General features: G+C 48.7%; 3 protein-coding genes across 15 annotated transcripts in view; 2 read left to right on the plus strand and 1 right to left on the minus strand.

The window, feature by feature from the left end:
- The window catches only part of NDRG4 (NDRG family member 4), a 39,455-nt gene extending 30,903 nt beyond the window's left edge, over positions 1–8,552 (plus strand). For 3 of the 5 annotated variants that reach the window (XM_037816197.1, XM_037816196.1, XM_037816198.1), the window contains 14 exons: positions 1,195–1,300; positions 1,489–1,609; positions 1,694–1,756; positions 1,882–1,942; positions 3,214–3,300; positions 3,373–3,429; positions 3,749–3,852; positions 4,744–4,800; positions 4,881–4,932; positions 5,736–5,783; positions 5,992–6,027; positions 6,122–6,173; positions 7,604–7,642; positions 8,398–8,552. In XM_037816197.1, coding sequence (XP_037672125.1) covers positions 1,195–1,300; positions 1,489–1,609; positions 1,694–1,756; positions 1,882–1,942; positions 3,214–3,300; positions 3,373–3,429; positions 3,749–3,852; positions 4,744–4,800; positions 4,881–4,932; positions 5,736–5,783; positions 5,992–6,027; positions 6,122–6,173; positions 7,604–7,642; positions 8,398–8,552 — 1,038 coding nt within the window. The remainder of the gene's footprint in view (positions 1–1,194; positions 1,301–1,488; positions 1,610–1,693; positions 1,757–1,881; positions 1,943–3,213; positions 3,301–3,372; positions 3,430–3,748; positions 3,853–4,743; positions 4,801–4,880; positions 4,933–5,735; positions 5,784–5,991; positions 6,028–6,121; positions 6,174–7,603; positions 7,643–8,397) is intronic. The other 2 variants (XM_037816195.1, XM_037816199.1) reach the window with 1 other exon arrangement.
- A 2,688-nt stretch (positions 8,553–11,240) lies between these two features.
- SETD6 (SET domain containing 6, protein lysine methyltransferase) lies at positions 11,241–14,953 on the plus strand. Of its 3 annotated transcripts, XM_037816193.1 has the most exons (9): positions 11,281–11,322; positions 11,545–11,634; positions 11,714–11,858; positions 11,938–12,079; positions 12,163–12,357; positions 12,493–12,613; positions 13,430–13,610; positions 13,798–13,940; positions 14,148–14,938. In XM_037816193.1, exons 1-9 carry the CDS (start codon positions 11,296–11,298, stop codon positions 14,451–14,453), a joined length of 1,350 nt encoding a protein of 449 aa, XP_037672121.1. In that variant the 5' UTR covers positions 11,281–11,295; the 3' UTR covers positions 14,454–14,938. The 3 variants fall into 3 exon arrangements, with proteins under 3 accessions (XP_037672122.1, XP_037672120.1, XP_037672121.1); XM_037816194.1 differs by lacking the exon at positions 11,545–11,634 and having other exon boundaries at positions 11,241–11,322; positions 14,148–14,936; XM_037816192.1 differs by having other exon boundaries at positions 11,243–11,634; positions 14,148–14,953.
- A 1,071-nt stretch (positions 14,954–16,024) lies between these two features.
- Positions 16,025–23,126, minus strand: part of CNOT1 (CCR4-NOT transcription complex subunit 1) — a 133,955-nt gene continuing 126,853 nt past the window's right edge. For all 7 annotated transcript variants that reach the window (XM_037816186.1, XM_037816188.1, XM_037816183.1 and 4 more), the window contains exons 44-49: positions 21,115–21,288; positions 20,056–20,205; positions 19,125–19,305; positions 17,745–17,877; positions 16,534–16,668; positions 16,025–16,365 (exon numbers count right to left, since the gene is read on the minus strand). In XM_037816186.1, the coding sequence (XP_037672114.1) occupies positions 16,287–16,365; positions 16,534–16,668; positions 17,745–17,877; positions 19,125–19,305; positions 20,056–20,205; positions 21,115–21,288 (852 nt within the window). In that variant the 3' untranslated portion in view covers positions 16,025–16,286. The remainder of the gene's footprint in view (positions 16,366–16,533; positions 16,669–17,744; positions 17,878–19,124; positions 19,306–20,055; positions 20,206–21,114; positions 21,289–23,126) is intronic.

Consider the following 23,126-nt stretch of genomic DNA (forward strand, 5'->3'; position numbering starts at 1 on the left):
CCCTCTCAGGCTCCATGCTGGTGGGATAGGGAGGCAGGAGAGCAGTGGCCTGGGGAGCAGGGAAGGGCTGTCCCAGATCAGAGGCACCTTAGGGCACAAAATGTGGGAAGGAGACCCTTCTCTGGCAAGGAATGTGCCCAGCACCTGACACATAGTAGGTGTTCAGTTGCCTTTGACCCCGCTTCACTTGCGATTCCCTGGACTCCCACGGTGGGCCCCAGGTCACCTATGGGGGGCTTATTCAGCTCTGACAGAACATCTTGGAGTCTCCGAGTTGAGTGGCTGAGAATGACCAGTTTGCAGAGGAACCAGCCAGCTGGGGCATCTCCTAGGGTCCAGGGCTGCCCAGGCACAGCAGCCCCCTTTGTGGGGCCTTCTCCAGGTGCTGGGCACCTCACAGACATCCACTCATTTGGTTCTCACAAAGTCCCTATGAGATGGCTCCAGATGGGGCGGCTGAGGGACAGAGGAGTGGCCCCTGCTCAGAGTCACACCATGAGTGGCAGAGCCAGGCTTGCTCCCCCAGCATCCACCTCCACCTCCTGAAGGACCAACGGCCCAAGCAGCAAAGCCAAGGGTGTGAACGCAGGAGGATCCCTGGGGGGCACTGCAGGAGGCCTCTGGGAAGGGGTGGCTCTCTAACTGGCCCTGCCTGACAGGAGGCCTTGGGGATGCTTGGAGCTGGAGAAGGAGTCGCATGGCCCCGGCCTGGAGGAGGAAGCCGGGGCAGGTGTGGACTTGGCTGGTGGGCTGTGGTTAGCAGAGAGGCTAGGCAGGGCCGTTGAGCGCATTCCCTTGCTGGAGGGGAGCCTTGAAGGGTTCCCACTAGGGGAGTCTCATGGTAAGAGAGGGGTTCAGGCTGCCACGGTCGGTCTGTGGGGAGGCTGTCCTGGAGGGGCTACAGCGAGATGGAGAACACAGATCTCATTGGACCCCCGAGGGCCGAGTGAAGGGCAGGGAGCTGGGTCAGTGCGGCTGCAGCAGCACAACCTGCTGGCTGGTTTGGGCAGGAGGTCAGTACTTTTCCGTGGAGACCAGGTATTGTCCCTGTGTGGATCACCTGGAGGCTGCTTGGGCAAGGAGAACAGGATGCTATGAGTGGGGACCCCACGCCAGGCCCGACAGCCCCCAGACGGCCTTGTTCCCCTGCAGCGGAGGCTGCCCAGAGTACTCAGCGCTGTCTCTCTCCTGCAGGAGCATGACATCGAGACTCCTTACGGCCTTCTGCACGTGGTGATCCGGGGCTCCCCCAAGGGGAACCGCCCGGCCATCCTTACCTACCATGACGTGGGCCTCAACCGTAAGTGCCCCAGTTCCCTCAGACCTCCCCTGCCTCAATCCCTCATAGCAGCAGTGTGCCACCCCTTCCCTCCCCACAGGGCCCTCAGTTTCCCTGCTGGACCATGAGGCTTCTCGCCTCTGCCTCACCTGCCCTCCCAGAGACCCCTGACCCGTCTCTGCTCAGAGCTGAGAGGTGTGTCTTTGCAGACAAGCTGTGCTTCAACACCTTCTTCAACTTTGAGGACATGCAGGAGATCACCAAGCACTTTGTGGTGTGCCACGTGGATGCCCCCGGGCAGCAGGTGGGGGCGTCGCAGTTCCCTCAGGGGTAGGTAGCCCAGAGCCCCTCCATCTGTCCCCAGCTCTGCACCTCAGCTTGCACCTGGGCCCTGACCTCGTGCTCTGCCCACAGGTACCAGTTTCCCTCCATGGAGCAGCTAGCCGCCATGCTCCCCAGCGTGGTGCAGCATTTTGGGTGAGTCCCTGCAAGCCCCTACCCTGGGTTGGGGGCAGGGGGTGCTCACCACCACCACAGAGTCATCAGGCTGCAGCGTGTTCTGGTGTCAGGCCTGGGAAATGACCCACCTTGCTCTCTTTCAGGTTCAAGTACGTGATTGGCATTGGAGTGGGAGCTGGAGCCTATGTCCTGGCCAAGTTTGCAGTGAGTGTGTGTGTGTCCCTCATCCTCCCCCCCTCCCCCGCCCCACGGGACCCCCAGCCCTAAGGGCCCAGGGTAGGTCTCTCCTGGGAGCCACAGGGAACTTCTCCTGCTCTTTCTTCCTTCTCCTTCCCACCCCCCACTTCCTCTTCACTTAGAAAAGTCCCTTTCCCCTCTTTTCCACCAAGAAAATGAACTTTTTTGAAAAGAGATTACTTTTCCCACACATTTCCTCAAAAGACTATAAACTATAACTTGCTGAACCATCATCCAAAGCCAAACTTTCCATTATTAACAAAACTATATAACTACTCACTCCAGTCACTGAGTAAGGATTGTTCTTCACTAACTAAGGTAATATTTAAACATGAATAATTTTTTTAACAAAAAATTACACGTATTAAATGTGTGATATTTAAAGAAAGTCATACTTCAAAAACATCACTTTGGCTGGAAAACTTGTTGCTAAGTTTCTTCCAAAAAGCTGTGATAAGATTAAAAAAATCAGATCTTCATTACAATAAATAAATATCTCTGCTTAAAAAAAAAAAAAATCACGTTGGGTAGGAGCTTGCAAGCTTTTCTTCTCTAAAAACAAAGACCTCTCTTTTAGGATTCAGAATAGTTCTTTCTTCAAAAAAAAAACAAGTATTTTCAATTCCAGTTTCAAACTTTTCAACACTTAATCATTTGTGTTAACTATAGACCATTCCGTGCCACTCCGGGGTAACTTGAGTGACTAGAATTGTATGTACTGCCATTTTCCCCCAAACATGGGCAAACAGTAAAACAGAAAATGCAGATCTCTTTTACAGTGTCCCACACAAAACAGCCTTTAAAAAGGTCTATTTCTTCCCTCACTTAAATTTGTCGGGCTTCATTTTCTATAAAAGCAAAGAAAAATGATCTCCAGAACATAAGAAGTTTTATTTAAAATGTGTAAAACTCAGTTTTGTGACAGCAACATCTCCAAAGGTATATTAAAAGGGAGTGGAAAACAGTGATAGAGTGTAGAGCCTAAATAAAATGAAGAATTTTAAAAGGTTTGGAGGAGGGAGGAAGATAAGCTGGGGGATTCTAGAGGTTGTAACCCACATGCGCTCCCAGCAGTAGCCAGTCAGTTCATCGAGGGCATCTGGAGAACTTTACCAAGCCCTGCCATCTCCCCGGGCCCTCCTGGCCACCTGGAGAATTTCTAGCCCAGGTGGAGAATTTCCAGGTGGGAGGACGGGGTTCCCTGTGCCCACCCAGCCCCACCTCCCTCCTCCCTGCAGCTCATCTTCCCTGACCTGGTGGAGGGGCTGGTGCTGATGAACATCGACCCCAATGGCAAAGGCTGGATCGACTGGGCTGCCACCAAGGTGAGGGTCCGGCTCGGGTGGGCGTGGGGGTAAGGGGCAGACATTCACACTGCCTTCCCCCTGGGCCTGCAGCTCTCCGGCCTGACCAGCACTTTACCCGACACGGTGCTTTCCCACCTCTTCAGCCAGGTAAGGGGGTGGCAGGGCTGGGGATCTTGGGAACCCCCCGTGGCTGCAGATGGACCTGGATCTGTCCACTCTGGGCCACTCTCAGGGACCCCCAGGGTGCCGTTCCCAGCCCAGCAGGAGGAGGCAGGCAGGTGGCACTCTGTCATCCACAGTGGGGGTGGGGGGCCTCCCCTTCCCTGTCTGCCCAAGCCTCCTCCCCCACACTGGGCATGGGGCAAGAGCTGCTCTGGCCAGGACACCCACATACCAGCCTGCTGAGCCTTCATCCTTCTGTCTGTCCTCACCCCACTGTGCACCCCGTCCATCCCCCCGGATCCAGGAGGAGCTGGTGAACAACACAGAGTTGGTCCAGAGCTACCGGCAGCAGATTGGGAACGTGGTGAACCAGGCCAACCTGCAGCTCTTCTGGAACATGTACAACAGGTGTGGGCGGCGTGGACTTGGCGCTCCAGTCGGGGAGGCCTCCCCACAGCCATCCCTGAGAGCAGGATCACTCCCCAGGAGGGACAGAGCGGGAGCCTGGGAGCAGGGCTTGGGACTCTGGACCTTGGGTTGCGTCCACCCCTCCTCCCTTGGGGCAGAGCGGCCCAGGAGCGCTGGGGGCCTTGCGGCATCCCTCACTCCAGCCACCCTGGGCTGAGGGCTGACATCCGTAAAATGCGGAGGGGGTTGGATGAGGTCAGTGGGTTTCAAGCTGTGTTTCTTGAAGCCCCTCTGGGGGCAGCCCTGCAGGGGGGCAGCCAGGCAGCTGACAAGGCCCCCTATCACCCACCCCCTCTCCCCTTACTCCTCCAAGCATTTACTAAGCACCTGCTATGCGTGGTGCTGGAGATGCAGTGAGGACAAGAGGTCCAAGCCTGCCCTCCCGTGTGGTGCGGGAGACGGGCGGACAGTGGAACATCCCCAACCCTGGTGGGGCTGCACCTGGCCATGCATGCTGAGGGGAACGGAGAGCAGGGTGTGAGAAACCCCCTGGCTTGGACTGGAGGGGCCAGAAGAAGTTACACATAAGGGGTTCCCTGAAGGCCCCTTTTTATGCAGAGCAGGTCCTCAGTTCCCTGTTTTACAAATTGAAAAGATCTGTGAGGCCTTGTTTGAGCAAAGGATTCCACTGCTGGAAGGGCCAAATGAACCTTGAGCCCCAGCTCTGTGATTCTGCTACCAGCCCAGGGGGCCCTGGAATGTGGGGCCATGGTTGCCATTGTGGGGAGTTGGGGGTGGTGGTGGCCGAAGCACAGCAGTGTCAGGGCTGGAGACCCCCTTTCCCCCCATCCAGTCCTGGGATGCCCATCTCTGCCTCTGCCCCTCCCCCAGCCGCAGAGACCTGGACATTAACCGGCCGGGAACGGTGCCCAATGCCAAGACGCTCCGGTGAGTGCCCACGCCCTCCTGCCCACACCCCCTTTGCCTCCCCATGCCCAGGCCAGACACCCCTTGTCCTCTGTCTGCAGCTGCCCTGTGATGCTGGTGGTTGGGGACAATGCACCTGCCGAGGATGGGGTGGTGAGTGTGGGATTGTGCCCTGACCAGGGCAGGAGGCAGGGGTGAGAGGGTCGTGGGCCCCTGGCCAGCAGGTCCAATCTTGATCCAGCTTAGGGTAGCCTCAGGGCTGGCCAGGGATGGTGGGCTTCTCCTCCCACTCCCCCTCCTGGGACCCTCACTCCCATCCTGCAGGTGAGGGCAGCAAAGGGGGTCAGGGCTGGTCACTCGACAGCCCCCTCCCCAATCCCTCCTCAGCAGCACAGTCCCCACCTCAGTCTTTACCCACTTTAGGCCCAGAGCCTAAGATCTCTTTTTTTTTCTTTAAAATTTAATTTATTCATTATGAAATAACTAATTCATGAACACAGTGGCCTGGTCCCCATTGACCCCTGCTGGCACCGGTTCCATTTGAGGACCATGTGTCATCCCTTCTGTTGCAGCACGGGAGCAGGCAGCCTGGGGACTGGATGCCCCTCAACACAGAGGTGGCTGCAGGGTTAGGGGTCTGGGAGCACCCAGGGGCCCCTGAGAACATTGCCAGGCCCCACATCTTTCCTGCCCCTCCAGCTGGGAGTGGAGCCTGAGGGGTCTTGGGCCACTGGGGGGCCGTGGGGGCACGACTAACTTGTCTCTAGGGGCTTGGCCAGCAGAGGCTCAAGGAGGGGCAGCCTCCCCCAGATTTTAGGCGCCGGGGCTGCATCTGCCTCCCTGAGGCCCCCTGTCCCCACCAGTGGAGCCAGCTGTCCCTTAGCAGCTGGTGGGGCCTCCCAGCTCCCTCCGGAACTGGGCACCTTGCTCTGCTGAACCTGGGTCCTTGCCCCCAGGTCGAGTGCAATTCCAAGCTGGACCCAACCACCACGACCTTCCTGAAGGTGAGGCCTTCCCTCCCCAGCCCTGGCCAGCTGCCCCACCATGGACCCAGTCTCAGGGAGGGGTCTGCCCCAGGGTGGGAGGGTGGTGGTGGTCCCAGCCAGGGCCTTGGTGAGGGCAGGAGCAGGACGTTGAGGGGAGCCTGCCCATGTGGAGGAGGGCTGGGGTGGCCTGGCTCCTGCTTAGCCCTCCCTACTCTCTCCCCTGCAGATGGCAGATTCTGGGGGCCTCCCCCAGGTCACACAGGTGAGGCTCTGGGCCCAGGGGGTGGGGGAGCCTCGAGCCACTCCCCAGCCCCAGGCAGCCAGTCAGAGCGTGTGCCTCTCCCGCCCTCCTGCAGCCTGGGAAGCTGACAGAAGCCTTCAAATACTTCCTGCAAGGCATGGGCTACAGTGAGTATGCCCCACCTCCGCCCTAGAGCCGGGCCCCGTGGGCACAGTCAGGTGGTGCTGGGGAGCCCGTGGATGTACCAACTGCTTGTCACATGGGACCAGGACTCTGGTCTGCTGTGGCCACGCACTCTCACGTTTGTGGGGTCACACAAAAACCTGCTATGGCTGCTCCACCTAAGTTGTAAATTGAGCCTCCTTGGGGAGGCCAGGAGCACGGTTTTCATGGCGGTGCTGTGCCTGTGGGGTGATGAGGGGCTCTTCTCCCAGCCCTGGGGGCCTGTCTCGGGGAGTCAGACACACTCTCCAACCCCTGCTGGGCCTCCAGCACCCAGAAGTCCCGTGGTCACAGATTGGGTGGTGCCCAGGGCACTGGAGGAGGGGGCTTGGAGCCCAGGGGTGGGAAGGCAGGTGGAACGTCAGGGTGTTAGGAGAGCTGAGGCAGCTGACCAGGGGGTGGTACGTCTGAAGACCCTGAGGTAATAGGGGCCTTGTGATGGAACTGGCACCCTGCCCTGTCCCCTCCACGCCCCTTCCCAAACTTCCCTTTGCCCAGAGATAAGGAGACCCTCAGACTGTGTTATGTGCACCCCCCAAGCACATACCCACTCTCTCACACACATTCACACACTGACACACATTGTCACACACACACTTCATTGCACCCTCTTCCCTCCCCCACACCTGGCTCTCTACTCCCAGAAAGCAAATCTCCCCTCCCAGAATGTTTTTTCCCTCCAGACTTCAGCTTCTAGCACTTGTGCCTCCTCAGGAGGACAGGAGGGACAGGACTGTTGGGAATCCCGTTCTCCTGGCCTCCTGTGACGTGGGGTGAGGCGAGGCTGGGCTAGGAATGAGGCCCAGCAGGCGCTGCACAGGGCCCCGCCCAGGGCGGCACTTAGTGAGCCTGTGGGACAAATGATAGGGCACCTGTGAGGTGCTAGACCATGTTCTCAGAGGCCCTGGGACAAATGCCACTGGGGGCTCATGAGTCAAGAAGGGTGTCACTGGGGGGGGGGCACAGATCTCCCCCCATTCTAGACATGGGGAGACAGAGGCCCACAGAGCTGTGAGGATGCTGGAACTAGAATATGGGCCAGAGGGGGTCTTGTCAATTTGGGCCCCTTGGTGCCAGCAGCTTATGCTGGAGAAGGGGGGAGGGTGAGAGGAGTACCCTCACCCCACTGTTGGGGCTCCCTCAGGGCAGTTAGAGATCAGTCTGTGCCGTGTTCTAGGGGCTGCTGCCTGGGTGGGTGGGCTGGAGTGGGCTTCCCAAAGCTCTGGCCCTGCCCCACCCCCACCCGCGCCCTCTCTGTGTCTGTCCTTTTGCCGCCTCTCTTTGGCCCATCTCAACCCTCGGCATTGGCTGGGCCACGCTCCTCACCGGGTTCTGTCTCCCCCACTCCCACCCCTCCCTGGCTCTGTCTTCTCAGTTGCGTACTTGAAGGACCGGAGGCTGAGTGGAGGAGCAGGTAGCCCCACGGCCCCTCCCCTGCTGCATGGCCTCGCCTACTCCTTCCACTGTGCAGCGCTGCAGCCAGGCCGCATCTTGCTATGGTTTGGAGTCTTCTTGCGTCCTGCTCAACTCAAAAGCCCAAAGGATTCCTGCTTTTCTGCAGACCTGCTCCGCCATGGGCTCTGGATCCGCTGGGCCTTAGGGCAGTCTTGCTTCTAGTTGCCACGGGCAGTGTGCATCCAGAGCTCTGGGAGCTGGAACCAGAAGCCACACCCTCAGAGGGAGCGCCCAGGCCGAGCCTGAGGGCAGAATTTGCTCCCTGCAAGTCTCACTTGTGAGAGTCTGAATAAGTTGATTCAAGGCAGCTTGAGGCCACCGCACCTTGTCTTCCTTTCCAGAAGCATCCTAGTATTGTTGTCCCCATCCCCCCCATCATCCTCTGGAGAGAGGCAGAGTTGTAAATACGTCATATCCCTGCACTAGCTCAGGCGCACCCGGCGGGCTCCCACCCTGGACCGGCCTTAGCACCGGTCGGCTGTGTGAGACGTGGTCCTGCTGGCCCTCGCCCGGCCCCGGCTCCTGTGGCTCACTCACTGCTGCTGGCACTGCATGCCTCCGGCTTGGTGGAGCAGTCGCCGGAGCCCAGCTTGGTTGGGATGGGCCTCTCTGCCCTCAGAGGGCTGGCCGCTTTGCTTGCGTGTGTCCCTTTCCTGCCTGTCAGTGCCTGGACCCACCCACCGGTCCTCATGCTGGTCCTGTCTCTGTCCACAGTGCCCTCAGCCAGCATGACCCGCCTGGCCCGCTCACGCACCGCGTCCCTCACCAGTGCCGGCTCGGTGGATGGCAGCCGCCTACAGGCCTGCACCCACTCGGAGAGCAGCGAGGGCCTGGGCCAGATCAACCACACCATGGAGGTGTCCTGTTGAAGCCTCTGCCTGCTGAAGATGCCCACCCACCCGCTCGCCCTCGTCCACTCGCCGTCCCACTGCCATCCTTGTGCCTGCTCGTTTTCCCTTTCGTTTATTTTTGTGAGGGTGTAAGGGAGGAAATGGGGTTACTTCTTTTTTGTTTAAAAAAATGAGGGATCCATCAAAGATGCTGCAGAACAGGCTCCAGAAGGTTTGAGGGGCTCACTTCCCTTCCCGCTCCCCACCTTACTCAACTTCTTAACTTGGCTGAGTGAGACCCCCTCTCACCCAACTCCCTATGGCCCAAGCACAGACAGACAGGTGGGGGTACAGGAAGGAAGGGGATCAGCCAAGGAAAGACTTGGAGTCCTCTGGCTAGAATCCAGGATAGTATCCCAGATGCAGGAAAGAGTATGGATAGGAAACACCCGGAGCAGGTAGGTTTGAGGGTGGGTGGGGCTTTCAGGGGATGGTGGGTGCTGAGACCACAGGAACACGGGGTCCAGGGCTGGCACTGCCATGAGGGCCAGGAAACAGCAGCAGAGCACTGGCTGTTGAGGAGCCCTGGAGCTCTGAAGCCCCCCCACCAAGCACACCTGTTTTTGTTTTGTAGTCATGTGACAATCATCGGAACAATAGGCACAGGTGGCTGTTTTCCTGGTGCTCTCTGGACTCAGCGGGTGCTGCAGGGCCAGGCAGGCAGGGGCTATAGGGGGTTTCTCTGCCCAAGGAAGTCAGAACTTGGAGGAACCTGAGGGCAGAACCCCACAGACTGACCCTCCCAACCCGAACACTCTGCCACCTGCTGAGCCTGTCCCATTTCTGTAACAAGGCCCTGAAGGCTTGGGCCTTCCTGAGACGGAAGACTGCGCAGTCTCCATGGTGACCTGGCTGGGGGAAAAGCCTGGAGTAGCACGTGGGTGACTGCCTTTAGTAGCCAGCCAGTGGCCAGAGGTGGTGGTGGCTGAGCTGCCAGACTCCTTTTTCGCCCCCAGGTTCCACAGAGGTCAACCCAGTCAGCAGGGGCTGGTCCGTGGGTGTTTCTAGAATTCTGGTCAACCTATGCCAACCTTTCAGATAGGTGTCACTGAGGAAGGAGAGCTGAGCTGGAGAGAGCTGGCCCAAGGAAACAAGTCTTCTGCACACCCATCTTCTCCATCTCTGGTTGCTGAGTGGACTGGGGCTTGTTGTGTCCTGGGGCGGGAGGTGAAGGTTCTTGAAGTGGACAAGGACCAGGCAGAGGAGGGAGGGTCCTCACACCCAGTCCCCTCCTGCCACGTGAAGCCCAGAACTCTGCCATGCACTTCCCATTCACCCACCTTACCAGGTAGAATCTCCCAGCTCAGAAACCAGGAGCTGTTACGCTCAGAGCCTGAACAATTGCCTCAAACCTCAAAATGCTCAAAAAAGAGAGGGAAGACAGCGATGAAACTGAAGGGCTGTGGAGAACGGAGGATATGAATGTAGGATATGAGAGGATATGAATGGGGGATATGAGAGGATATGAGAGGACACCCAAATTCATGTTTCCTCTGCACATGTCACCTCCCCCTTTAAAACCTTAAGCCATCAGCAGACTGCTCTAGAGTCTGGCAGAGTGTTCATCTATCCCCAGTTCTATTCACTCTTGTGCTTCCTTTGAATAGTGAATGTGACTTTGAAAAGCTGGTAGAATTAATCCCCTTTACTGTAGATAGCGCTACAAACCCTGGATTTTTTTTCCTGTGTGTTCTTTCAGATGAGATATCTATAAATATCTATACATTATATATATATGTATATTGGGTCCTCCTGTGTGTGATTTTCCATCAGAGGTAGTTTCTGCTTTCTTTGATCAAGGTGAACTTTAATGGAGTTTATTTTCCTCTCTGTACAAAGTGAAGAGCCTAGTTTTGTGTATTCTGGTGGCTGTCATGAGACTGAGATGAGAAAATGTAAAACATAAAAATCCTTGTCAATGTAGAGATAACTGTGTTGAAAAACTAATAAAGAAACTAAGAAAGCACGTGTGGTGATGCCCAGGAGTAGGAGGCGGCTTTTGAGGAGACCTTTAGGCTGGTGAGGCTGACGTTTCTTGGGTATAGGTGGAGTTGAGGGTGCAGGGTGAGGACAAGGACTGTTTCCGTCCATCTCTGTATTTCTAGTACTTGTCACGTACATTGTTTTATTAATTCTACGAGTAGTTGTGTCAGTTTACAGGGGAGGAAACTCAGCCTCGGTATAAGAAATTGTGTTGGGAATTTTGAATTCCTATGCCCTGTAACCGCTAGAGTTGTTGACTTATTTTCTTAAATTTAAAAGCATGCTACTTCCCCGTTTAAAACCACCAGTTCATTCATTTACTCAACATATAGGTGTTGAGTCCCTGCTTTGTGCAGCTAACCAAGTTAAAAGCCAAAAAAATGCCTCGTATATGCGACGCAGAAGACAAAAAATCGGGGCGCGGGTGTCTATTCTAAATCCAGAAGCCCTCCCCGCGCCATCCCGGAACCCTCGCACGCGTACACGTGACTGAGCAAACACGAGTGACATCCACGCACGTCTCCCCAGGCGTTACATGACCGTAGCTACCGAGTGGCGGTCAGGAACCGCGGAGCGCGCCTCCCTCAGCAGTCTTCCGCCTGAACCCGGAACTGCGTGGTCGCAGGGCTGGACCGGGAACACAGGCCCCGCCCCGCAGGCCCCTCCCGGAGCCGCGGCCAAGGCAGCCGGAAGCATCCGCTCAGGGCCGCCGATCGGTGCTGCTGCGCCCGCTCGGACCATGGCGACTGAGGCGAAGCGCCGGCGGGTGAGTGCCGAGGGCAGCCGGCGCGGGGCCCACCTCTCCGCCGCGCCCCACCCTCGCCCCGTCCCGGAGCGCCGTCCCTTGCGCGCCCCCTCCGCTCTCCCCGCAGCCCCTCACCTACCCCACTCCGGGCCCATCCTCCCCGCGTACGCACGCGCTGTCATCATCTGCCGCCCCCAGCCGGCCTTCTGGGCGGGGCCTCGTCACGGCGCTTGTCTGTCTCAGGTGGTGGGGGCCGTGGGCGGCGAAGACCCAGACCCGGTGGCGGGCTTCTTGAGCTGGTGCCGGCGGGTGGGGGTGGAGCTGAGTCCCAAGGTGAGTGAGCGGGCGGCGGGGCGGAGGGAGACGTGGCGGCAGTGCGCGCCAGCTCTGACCCGTCCGCTCCCCTGCTCAGGTGGCGGTGAGCCGGCAGGGGACGGTGGCCGGGTACGGCATGGTGGCCCTGGAAAGCGTGCAGTGCGGGGAACTGCTGTTCGCAGTGCCGCGGGACGCACTTCTGTCACAGTACACCTGTTCCATCAGCGGGCTGCTGGAGCGAGGTGGGCATGCCGGCGGGTGGGGGCACCGAGGCGGGCCTGCCGGGCTGCTCGGGGGCCTTCACCCCTGCGTCTCCCGTAGAGCAAGGAGCGCTGCAGAGCCAGTCAGGCTGGGTACCACTGCTGCTGGCGCTCCTCCACGAGCTGCAGGCCCCGGCCTCGCTCTGGAGCCCCTACTTCGCGCTCTGGCCTGAGCTGGGCCGCTTGGAGCACCCAATGTTCTGGTGAGAGCCATGGGAGGGGCTCGCCCCCGTCATCCTAACCTGTTCCCTAGCGGGACTGTCAGTGGCGGGACTTGTCACTGCAGGCCCGAGGTGGAGCGCCGGCGACTGCTGCAGGGTACGGGTGTACCCGAAGCCGTGGAGAAGGATTTGACCAACATCCGTGTGGAGTACCATTCCATAGTGCTGCCTTTCATGGAAGCCCACCCCGATCTCTTCAGCCCGCACGTTCGCTCCCTGGAACTCTACCACCAGCTCGTAGCTCTTGTGATGGCCTACAGGTCAGTGAGCATAGTCTTGGAGGATAGAATGCTTTACCTTAGACCTTCATTGGGAGCGCAGGCTGGTATAACAGTGAACATCCCACCCCCCGTCTGTCACCCAAGACCTGGACTTAACCAAGTTCTTTCTGGCAGCTTTCAGGAACCACTAGAGGAAGAGGATGATGAAAAGGAGCCCAACTCCCCCTTGATGGTGCCTGCTGCAGACATACTAAACCACTTTTCTAATCACAATGCTCATCTTGAATACTCTCAGGTGAGTGACTCCCACCCAGTGCTTGTTCTTATGTGCCTTGATGACTCAAACTTGTGTATCATTTAGACTGGCCTCATAATTGGGCTAAATGGGCTCCATTCGCCTCCTCAAGCTAAAAGGCATGTGATTCCTTTTTTACTTATTAATAAGCACAATCTTCCCCCCCACGCCGTACTGTTTGAAAACGTAACATTTTATTTTGAAGCCCTAAAAGAAAGCTGCAGTTGGTTTTGTGTCTGGCAAACTATTCTTTATTTGGTGCTAGAACTGGGTTTCCTGCAGAGCCATGCTTTATTTCCGTTGCTTGCTCTGGGGGTCAAGACTGCATGTGGGCCAGGTGCCCTGCAGGCTGGAACATCTACAGCCTCAATGCTTTGAGGGGTTTGGGAGACGTTCATAGGTCAGGGGTCTAAGACTATCCCAGAGCTGTGATATCAACTATTTGCTCTGCAGAAAGTTGCAAGACAAAATATTTATGGAATTAAAAATTAGGAAATAATGGCTTTTATTTCTTAATCTTTGACTGCATTTATCCTTCCCTACTTTGAACTGGGTTTCAACTGTTCATTTTTAAAAGCTAACAACTTTTTAAGGGCATAAAGTACTCAGAGATTTGCCTGATGAAACACTGCACCTGACCTTTGTAAACCTCACCCTTTTCATTCTTAAGTACAGGGTCAAACGGGAACATTGGTCGATATAGCATCGGGCCCATAGCTGTACCACAGCTGCCTGGAGGCTTTTCCTAAGAGGGAAGTCATCTTTATGGGGCCTGCCTAAGAAAGGCCTGGCCCCAGCTTCTCCCTTCTAACCCAGGATTGTCTTCGAATGGTGGCTACCCAGCCCATTACTAAAGGCCAGGAGATTTTCAACACATATGGGCAGATGGCTAACTGGCAACTGATTCATATGTACGGTTTTGCTGAACCATATCCTGATAACACTGATGACACAGCTGACATTCAGATGGTGACAGTTCGTGAAGCAGCATTACAAGGTGAGTGACTGATTAACTCTCAGTCTTGGACATGGTTAGATATATCTCTGTATACCCCGCTGCATCCCACCCTGTTTAGCTCTGCTAAGAAGCAATTGCCCTGTTATGTGAACTAGATGGTAGACTAAAGGAGACATGAGCCCTTGGGTATACTGAGACTTTCACACTATTGCTTTTCTATCTATAGGAGCAAAAGTTGAAGCTGAGAGGCTCCTACTGCATGAACGCTGGGATTTCTTATGCAAACTAGAGATGGTAGGGGAAGAGGGAGCCTTTGTAATTGGACGGAAGGAGGTGATAACTGAAGAGGAGCTGGCCACTACACTTAAGGTAAAGGATCAAGAATGGCCTTTTAATGCAGGTAAATACTTAGAAAAAGAGAAAGCTAGAAGATGAGAAGGAGCAATGGTGGGACACAGGGAGAGAGGTCACTTTCATTAATAAAGGCTGCCAAGATCGGTTAGAGTCTCTTTTAAATAAATTTCACAAATATACAAGCAGTGCATCCTAATAAAAGGACCCCATGATTGCTTCTAGGTACTGTGCATGCCTGCAGAGGAGTTCCGGGAATTTAAAGACCACAGTGAATGGCAAGCTGTTAATGGGGAAGAGCACAGCCTGACAATCACGAACATCCCCAAGCTCAAAGCATCATGGAAACAGCTTCTTCGGGACAGTGTTTTATTGACCCTGCAAACCTATGCCACAGACTTAAAAACTGAGCAAGAATTACTTGACAATGAGGAGGTCTATGTCAAACTCAGCCGGAGGGAACAGCAGGCCTTACAGGTTCGCTATGGTCAGAAGATGATTTTACATCACTTGTTAGAACTGACAAGTTAGTAGGTTCCCTGTTGCCTAAAGGCATGGAGATAGGTAAGAACTTTTTATTGTAAGCTGCTACTCATTGATGCTTGAAAGAGGGAAGATCTGGATCTTGCTATTCTATTATTATTAAATACCAAAGGAAAAGTAGCAAAGAGTGTTGCGCTGGGATTAACTCGGGTAAGGGTGACATGTTTAAAGACGGGGAACAGCAGATTGGGAATCACTGCTAATTAATACTAAGAACAACATCTTTTATAGCTGTTTTCATTCTTACTTTTAAAACTAAAGCCAGAAGAAGTGTGGTAGTACTAGGCCTTCTCATTGTGTTCTAGTGCTTAATAACATGAACTCTGGAGGGAGACCTGGCTCAAATCTGGGTCTACTTTGAGCAAGTCACTTCACCTTTTAAGTTTCCTTTCCCTGTTAGAGGATTTAAGAAGCTCTATAACTGAACCAGCAGCCTGAAGTTTATTTCAGATGGCACAACTCAACCTTCAGTATAAGTATAAATTATAGTAAGCTGAAAATTGTAAGTGGGATAGGGTTTTAAGTATATACCTATTCAGCTCATAAAAATTACATCAAAACACCCTGAGCTTAAAGGATTTTAAAGAAAAATAGGCTTTTAGTAATTCAGTTTAACCAGAGACCTGCTCCAACATTTTCAGTGTTCAAAGGGAATGGAAAAACACTATATGAAAACCATTTTTCCTGCTTAAGTTAAGTTTAAGTATCCAGATTAGTGGGAAAGGTCTATCAACTCATCATTCAGTAAAAATTCAGGATTTCACAGTGGCCCAGGGCTCTCCCTACAAAAATGGGATGTCCAGTCTCCTCCTCACTACCAGCACTGGCTGCTGCTACTGAGAAAGGCACCGTGGACTCACATGCATGTCATGACTTTAATGTTTAACTAGAGTATGCATATACATACAAATAGTAGAGGAGCTAAAGCCCAGGAACTACAAAATACAACACATGGACCAATACATTTACAAAACATTCAAAACCCTTACAAAAGGGGTATATTGGTCCTTTTGACTTTTGTCATATGGCCATTTCAGAAGAAGGCAGTTCGTAAGATTTGGTTCCTTTCCTTTTCCCCCATAATTTACAAATATTAGGGGAGAGACTGGGGGAGCTGTAGGCCTGGACTGGTTTCCCTTCATAAAAAGGGCAGATGATGTGTCATGGGGCCCAGGGCATATCTTCTCCAGCAGAGATGAGAAGCTGGTACAACTGCTGCTCTCTGAAGCCAGCTTTAGATTGGGTTTGGGGGAAGAGGCAAAAACAACCCCCACTCCTCACCCCAGACCTCATTTATAAGCCTTTCCCACATCCCCTGGCACATCCATGTTTTGGACAACTTAGCCATTTTCTAGGTCTCCTGTCTGCATTACAAATAAGTTTCATAATATTTAAACTGGCTTTTCACTATTTGGAATATCAGAAGAAATGGGAGCTCTGCCTACCCCCACCCCCTTGCCGACATGTGCATGGCATTAGCAGCTGCCTCTGTTACAGGGTGGGCAGGCCCACGTGCCTTGGACATGTTTTGCACAAACCCAAGAAGTTCGAGACAAAGGTTTTCTCTTTGATATATTTACACAAGTTCAAAATGATATTCACAGCATCTTTTAAATTTTGGCCAAGAGTCAAAAAAAAATGCATTTAAACTTTGGAACGTGCCCACATAGACAGTAGGCTGACCCCAACAGGAGTGGAGGCAGATACCCGAGAACCAAAGGGCTGGGAAAGTCAGGAAGAGCCAAAAGGATTCTTCAGTCAGTTTATAAACTTGGTGTGATACAACCTCCAGGCTGACACACAACAGAGATGGAGTTCCATCTAACTGGCACCTGTCCCTTCCATTACTTGCTGAGCCTGCTTCTGTCCCATGCAGCACTGTGCAACTGACTGGAATAACCTGAAGAAAGGGGACAAATACAATTTTGAGAGAAAAGTTCAGGCCTAACAATACCTATTCCTCATCTGGCTACTCATTTGTTTTACCTATGCTATCACCCACCCAAGCTGGAGACATCAAATGCTGCTTATTCTCCCGTTCCATTCCTAGACAATACATTTAACTTACTTTTCAATTTCTGGGGCACAGTGTACAAACTCATGGTTCCAGAACTTAAACGCTGGATTTTTAATCAGCTCAATGAAGGTAATGAGAAGACCCCAAGGATGTGGCCTATTTACAATCAACCGTTCCAACAAAACCCTGGAGAAGGACAGAAACTAGGTTAATTTACAAAGAAACATACACATTCATGACCATTCTTCTTGTGTTTTTCTTTTATCCTTGATTATTAAACTATATGCAAAAGTTGTCAGCATCACTAAAAACAGGTAGATTAAATGTGTCTATATATAGTTTGGTTAACGCAAATGGAATTCTGGATTGGAGTACTCATTTTGAATCCTAGCTCTTCCATTTACTGAATCTGAAAGTGGTTGAGGATAAGATAGAAGACTTTTTAAAATGCTAAAGCCACAGAGTACAGAACACACAAAGAAGTCACTTAAAAGAATAAATACCCATGAAAGTGGAAATTAACACTATTACTGTGCTTATAAATACAGATTTTCCAAATGACAATACATACCAGCTTAAATAGTCACAAAGTGCAAGCAGGTTAACCACAGCTTTATGTATAATCACAAAAGACAAATCCTAAACATCCGATAAAATACTAATTAAGTCTGGCATCTAAATCTAAGGACTAGCATTACTAGTAGCACAGGGTACTATTATTAGGTGAATGTGTAAATTTAGCATGTGTTCCTCATTAAAAAAAAAAAAATACATGTATACATCTCTCACTTGAATCTACCCAATTTCCAATGGTGTATTTAGTCCAAGCAATTTGCAACAGATTCCTATCATTGGAAAGACAAGAGAAGGACCTTGTTATTTCTTCATTAAAACCCTTCAACTCAGGAGTGACAAGAAGTTGTCACTTTAAAAGGACTGCCTTGTTTCGGGATGCCACCACAACCTCAGAGAAACTTATCTTCAATCAAAATTGGTGCCTTTTATTTTAAACTCTACTCTTCATTCCAGCAATGATCATGACTTATAATGCTCTATTTCTGTTTTGTATGTATGTCCATCAGACTATATATTAGGAATGCAGGAACCATCTCTCTCTTGCTCACACCTATATCCCACATCTAATACACTACTGGGCATGTAAAAGATGATCAGTGAACACACTGTATAGAAAACCACTCAGATCATGTAAAGGGGAGACCGCGTCATTTAAAAACATATGATAAAAGAAGTTTCTCCCTTACCTTGTGATCTGTTCCTGGATAGCTTCAGTGTTGGCCTCTGCAAAAAGGTACAGCATGGTGCAACTGAAGTAGTGAGTGTGGCTATTTGGGTACCGCAGCTGATTTGCAATTGCATTCAAGAAGAGATATCGACCTAAAAATTAAAAGTAAGAAGTAAGAGTACTTGCTTTGAAAGGCCAACATAGAAACACAAATATTTTTCATCAGGTAGAATTTGGCTATCTGACACAAGCTTTCAAAGGAATTATTCAAAGAATAACAAAAGTCTAACCAATGGTTCTCAAATTTTTTATCTCAGGACTCCCAAAGTTTTTCGTTTCTTACTGTAAGTTGTATTCCAATACTTTCCACATGGGACATCGGAAATAAAATCTCAAAATATTCATTCACACTAAAACAACACTAAATGTATGGTGGAATTCATCAGTAACAAAAATACTAAACCTACTACACGGTAATATTAATAACTACTTTTTGAAAGGAAAATTTAGTCACGAGTGACACTTATATTCTGAAGATCTCTTTTAATAATGTCTAGCTTAATAGAAGACAACTGGATTCTAATGTTTCTGCATTCCATGTTATAGCATCATGTTTCATGTAGCCTCTGGAAAACTCCACTGTACATCTGTGGCAGAACTAAAGCAAAAAAGGCAAATGTTTTATGATAAAAATAGTTTCGACCTCATGGCCCTCTGGGGAAACTCCCAGACCACACTTTGAAAACTTAGTCTAAACTATATTGGAGTAAATACCTATTACCTTAACTAGCTTGGTTGACTGCCTCTGCCTGATATTATAAGGGTGTTGCAATGGACCTTAACAACACTCCCTTAAAAGGTGTCCTGCTTTTATTGCTGGGCTCTAGAGTTAATGGATTCAATTTTATTAAATGTTGATTTTTAGGCTATCTCAAATCTCTTCTACAAATAGGCATGCAGTATATACCCAATAATCATCAGCCTCTCAAGAATCCATGGCAAAGTTAAAAGCAGTTGCCCTTCTAAAGTACATCTGTCCTAAAATAACCAGAACTATATTACTGGTTATCACCTGTTGTGGTCTTTTACATAAGAATAAATATAAAGTACCAAAAGAAATGGGAGCTCAACTCCATAAGATACAACCTACAATAGAAGTTATACTGTGAACTTTTTGAAGATCAGGTAGGGCAGTCCTATTAATCTTTATACATTTAACATTTAACATGCTCCCTGGTAAACAGGTACCAATTAATCTGGAAAAATAGGCCAACAAAACCATGTAACATAAACCTATGTTAAAAGAAAAACTAGTAAAAGGAACATGTTTCTTTTCACACTAAATCAGGTGGCGTCAAATGGTACAGAGCGTGACTCAGAACTGGCCAGCTTTGCTCACCTTCAGTGTCCAAGTCCACAGCCAGGTTCTGGAAGATGTCCATGTGTGCCGAGTGGGTGATCGTACTCATAGAAGGTGTGCTGCCCTTATTGTGGATGTGTGCAATGGCCTGAGTCCCTACATAGAGCACCAGTGCATTGATGAGCTGGAGGTTGTAGCGATTGCCAGGCTCACTGGACACCTAAATGAACAAAACAAAGTTTCTGACTTATTCCCACAGAGGACTGGTCCCATTGCCAATAATTGTGAACCATTCTTATGCACCATTCTTATGCCTTCATAGAAAGGCTGAATTGCTCAATATCCTTTGTAATTTCAATTCTAGAAACTTGCTTGACTTTGGGAGATTCTTTACCAAATATACAGCTGCCCAAGGGTGGCAGTATCAAAAACACAAACATTATTTCCTTCAGGCAACTAAAGCTTTAAGCAGGTAGCATCACTGTGCTCATGCCATAGCTCTACTATAAAGTTTGTAAGGTCAAAATATAGCACTATCCCAATTTTAAAAAGTTTTAGAGAAGAATCAAGTTGGGGAGGCTTGGTATGAAAACTAGAAAGATAATATAACTTTAAGCTATTTCTTACAGCAAATTAAATCAGAATCTACTTATTTAAAAACATCTTAAAGTAGAGATAGGAATGACAATAGTCTAATTCTGAGAGAAAACTAGAGTCCATTCCCTGGATGTCTCTTTCAAGGTTGTAGCACTGCATCACTGATGAAACAAACAAGTAAAATTGGTAATATCTCTACTTAATCACATCCAATTATAAAATGAGTTGGCAATGTGTTTTAAAATCTTTAAATCAAAGCATGGCAATTAGGTTTCAAAAGGCCAACTCCCAATACATAAGGATTGCATAATTCATACAATGCTTTCTATGGAAGTCAGCTTAAAAAAACTGAGTTTAAGCCAAACCAATTAACCTGTAGGTTGCTGCGCAAATCCGACAGGAAAGTGACTGGTGATCGAGTTTTAAGATAGGAATCCAAATCCTTTTTGAACTGAGGAGGCATCACTCCAGTGAAATTGGTGAGAATCCGGGGTGCTATGTTAATTTCACTCAACATGTCCACCTGCCACAAACAAATGCAAAATCATAACCAGAATCATTCTAGGCACTGACTGCAAAATATGCTACAAAATGGTAGGATTGTTTTTTCTATAGCTATACATATAAATGCTATGAAGAGTAGAGATGCTTCTTTAATTGGTTTAGTCAATTTTGTTTATTAGCCAGTTTTTAAAGGGGGGGGGCATCATTATTGTTAAAGAGTTTCTATACAACATGATAGGGAGATGTCTCATTCTATAATTTATTACACCTTTCTAAAATAGAACAGGGTAGGTACTTTTTTCCTCATCTTGGATTTTAAAATAAGAATCCACACTGAGATTCCTCAGTCACTAAGAGCCACAATTTTTGAAAAAAAAAAAAAACAAAAAAAAAAAACAAAAACCCAGCCTAACAAAGTAAGAGACATCACTCTTGCTACTTTCTTATTAAATTGAGAGAAAAAAAATAGAAAATACATAAAAATTACAGTAGCCATATTACAGTGGTATAGTTTTATGTAGTCCTGTGTCTCTGTTATTTTGACAATTTAAACAAAATGCAACACACTCAAAATCCACCATGGAAATAAGAATATGAGCATTAAAAGGTGGGTTCTCCAACTCTTTGCTATATGAGGGGTACCCAAGAAATGACTAGCCAAACAGCTAGCCTGAAGTTCTCTATATGTAGCTAAAGTTAATATCAAAATTAAGATGGAAATAGCAACTACAGATATACTGCAAAATAACACTCAGCAGGAGTATCATACTCTTATCAGGATATTAATAATAATATGATTACTTTCCCCAAAACAGAACACTTAACCTTATAATATAACTTAAGAGTGTAGGGGGTTTGCAAAGCTTATCAAAAAAAGGGCTGAAATATTAAGACTTATAACTCATTCTTAATTTGTTTGCAACTTTACCTTCAGATTGGGTGTGAACGGGTCTGGGAGTCTCATGTTTCTCGGAAAGGCACTCAGGATCAAATTTCTTAGCTGGATACAATTAGGTGGGATCACATCACAGAACCCATAATGATAATCACAAAGGAACTCTGGGAAATCATGCAAAAGAACCAGCAGCACTCTTAAGGTGCCCTATTTAAAACAAACAAAACAAAAATAAGAAAGCTATAAGCTGTTTCCACACCAAGTGAAAAAAGAGTAACTTTTTTTTATTAAGAATTTAACACTTGAGGCAAAAGTATACTTCAGTGAAACAAAATTGTTATAGACTTTAACCAATACTAATAAAATTATCTGGAAATCATTAAGTATTAGGGCTAAGAAGTTTATAGGCCTTAAATGCACATGCTGTAAGAAGCTAGAGAAAACAAACCAAAGATGTAAAAAAACAATGATGTAGGCTTCTATCTCCAGAAGCTAGAAAAAGAACAACTGATGGAAAGAAAAGTAGACAAAGAAGACCAGAAATCTTAATTAAATAGGAAAAAAAGAATAAAGGAAAAATAAAACAAAACAGGGGAAAGGAGATGAAAGCTAAAAAGTTCCTTGAAAAGATTAATAAAATGGATAAACCCTACCAAGACTAATGAAGAAAACAAAAATTACCAATATCAGGAGCAAAAAATTGAAATTTCACTATAGCTTCCTACAAACAGATTTTAAGAGAATACTAAGCAATTCTATGCTAGTGAAACATGTTAAAAAACCTTTCCATAAATAAACTCCAAACCCAGATGACTTTACTGGCCAATTCTTACAAATATCTGAGGGAAAATTAACACTATTGTCATGATCTCTTTTAGAAAGTAGAGAAAGAGAAAACATTTACCAACTATTTTAATGAGACCAGATAATATTGAAACCAAAACCTGAAGCAGAAATTATAAAATAAAGGAAGGCAGGAGGGAGCAAATCTCTCTCCCTCTCTCAGGAATATAGATACTCAAATCCTAAATATTAGAAATTCACTGATAAATCACAACCAAACAATATTTGGTCCAGGAATGCAAGGCCGGTTTAAGCATTTAAAAATCACTGAAATGGCAACATATTTTTAACAGGAAAATAATTACTTGATCTTGAATGCAAAAAGAAAAGTTGAGGTTTTAGACCACTTATAGGATTTAAAAACTCTCAGCAAAATATGAAGAGAAGAGAATATCCTTAATCAAATAATGCTATCTGCAAAACAAACAAAAACTATAGATTTATAAGAACATGATACTTAATGGTGAATTATTGAAAGCTTGTCCCAAAATCATAAATGAGACAAGCATGCTATCATCACTATCTTCTATTCAAATTGTCCTGGAAGTAACAGTGCATTACATCAAGAAAAAGGAAAACAAAGGACTGATTGATACATGTAGACAAAATGATTTGTGTATGTGGTAAATCCCCCAAAACTAAACTGTCACATTTGGCAAGGTGTCTGCTAGATACAAGGTCAATATATGAATATCAATTTTATATTTCTATATACCAGCAAGAGATAACAAATGAAAGTTTAAAAAAAGTATCTTTTACAATTTTGCCAAACCACATCAAATACCTAGAAATAAATGAAACTGTAAAGCACTGCTGAGTAAATTTAAAGACCTAAATGGAAATATACACATGTAAATCAATTGGAAGGCACAATATTGTTAAGATGTCTAAATCTTTCCAAAGTGATCTATAGATTCAGTGCAATCCTAATCAAAATTCTAGGTGAAAAAAAAAAAAGGAAAACTCTTTTATCTTTATTGGGGTAGGGGTGAAGGGGGGAGAAATGAACCTCAACCATATATGAAAAGCAATTTGACGTTATGTCACTACTACAAGGAGTTAATAACGGAGTCGTATATTGGAAAAAGTCCACCTGTTGTAAACTATGGACTACAGTTAACAGTAATATTTTAATATTCTTTTATAAATGGTAGCAAATGTACCACACCAACACTAGGGGTCGATAATGGGGGTTGAGTATA

The sequence above is a fragment of the Choloepus didactylus genome, chromosome 22 (assembly GCF_015220235.1).
Source record: "Choloepus didactylus isolate mChoDid1 chromosome 22, mChoDid1.pri, whole genome shotgun sequence".
Taxonomy (NCBI): domain Eukaryota; kingdom Metazoa; phylum Chordata; class Mammalia; order Pilosa; family Megalonychidae; genus Choloepus; species Choloepus didactylus.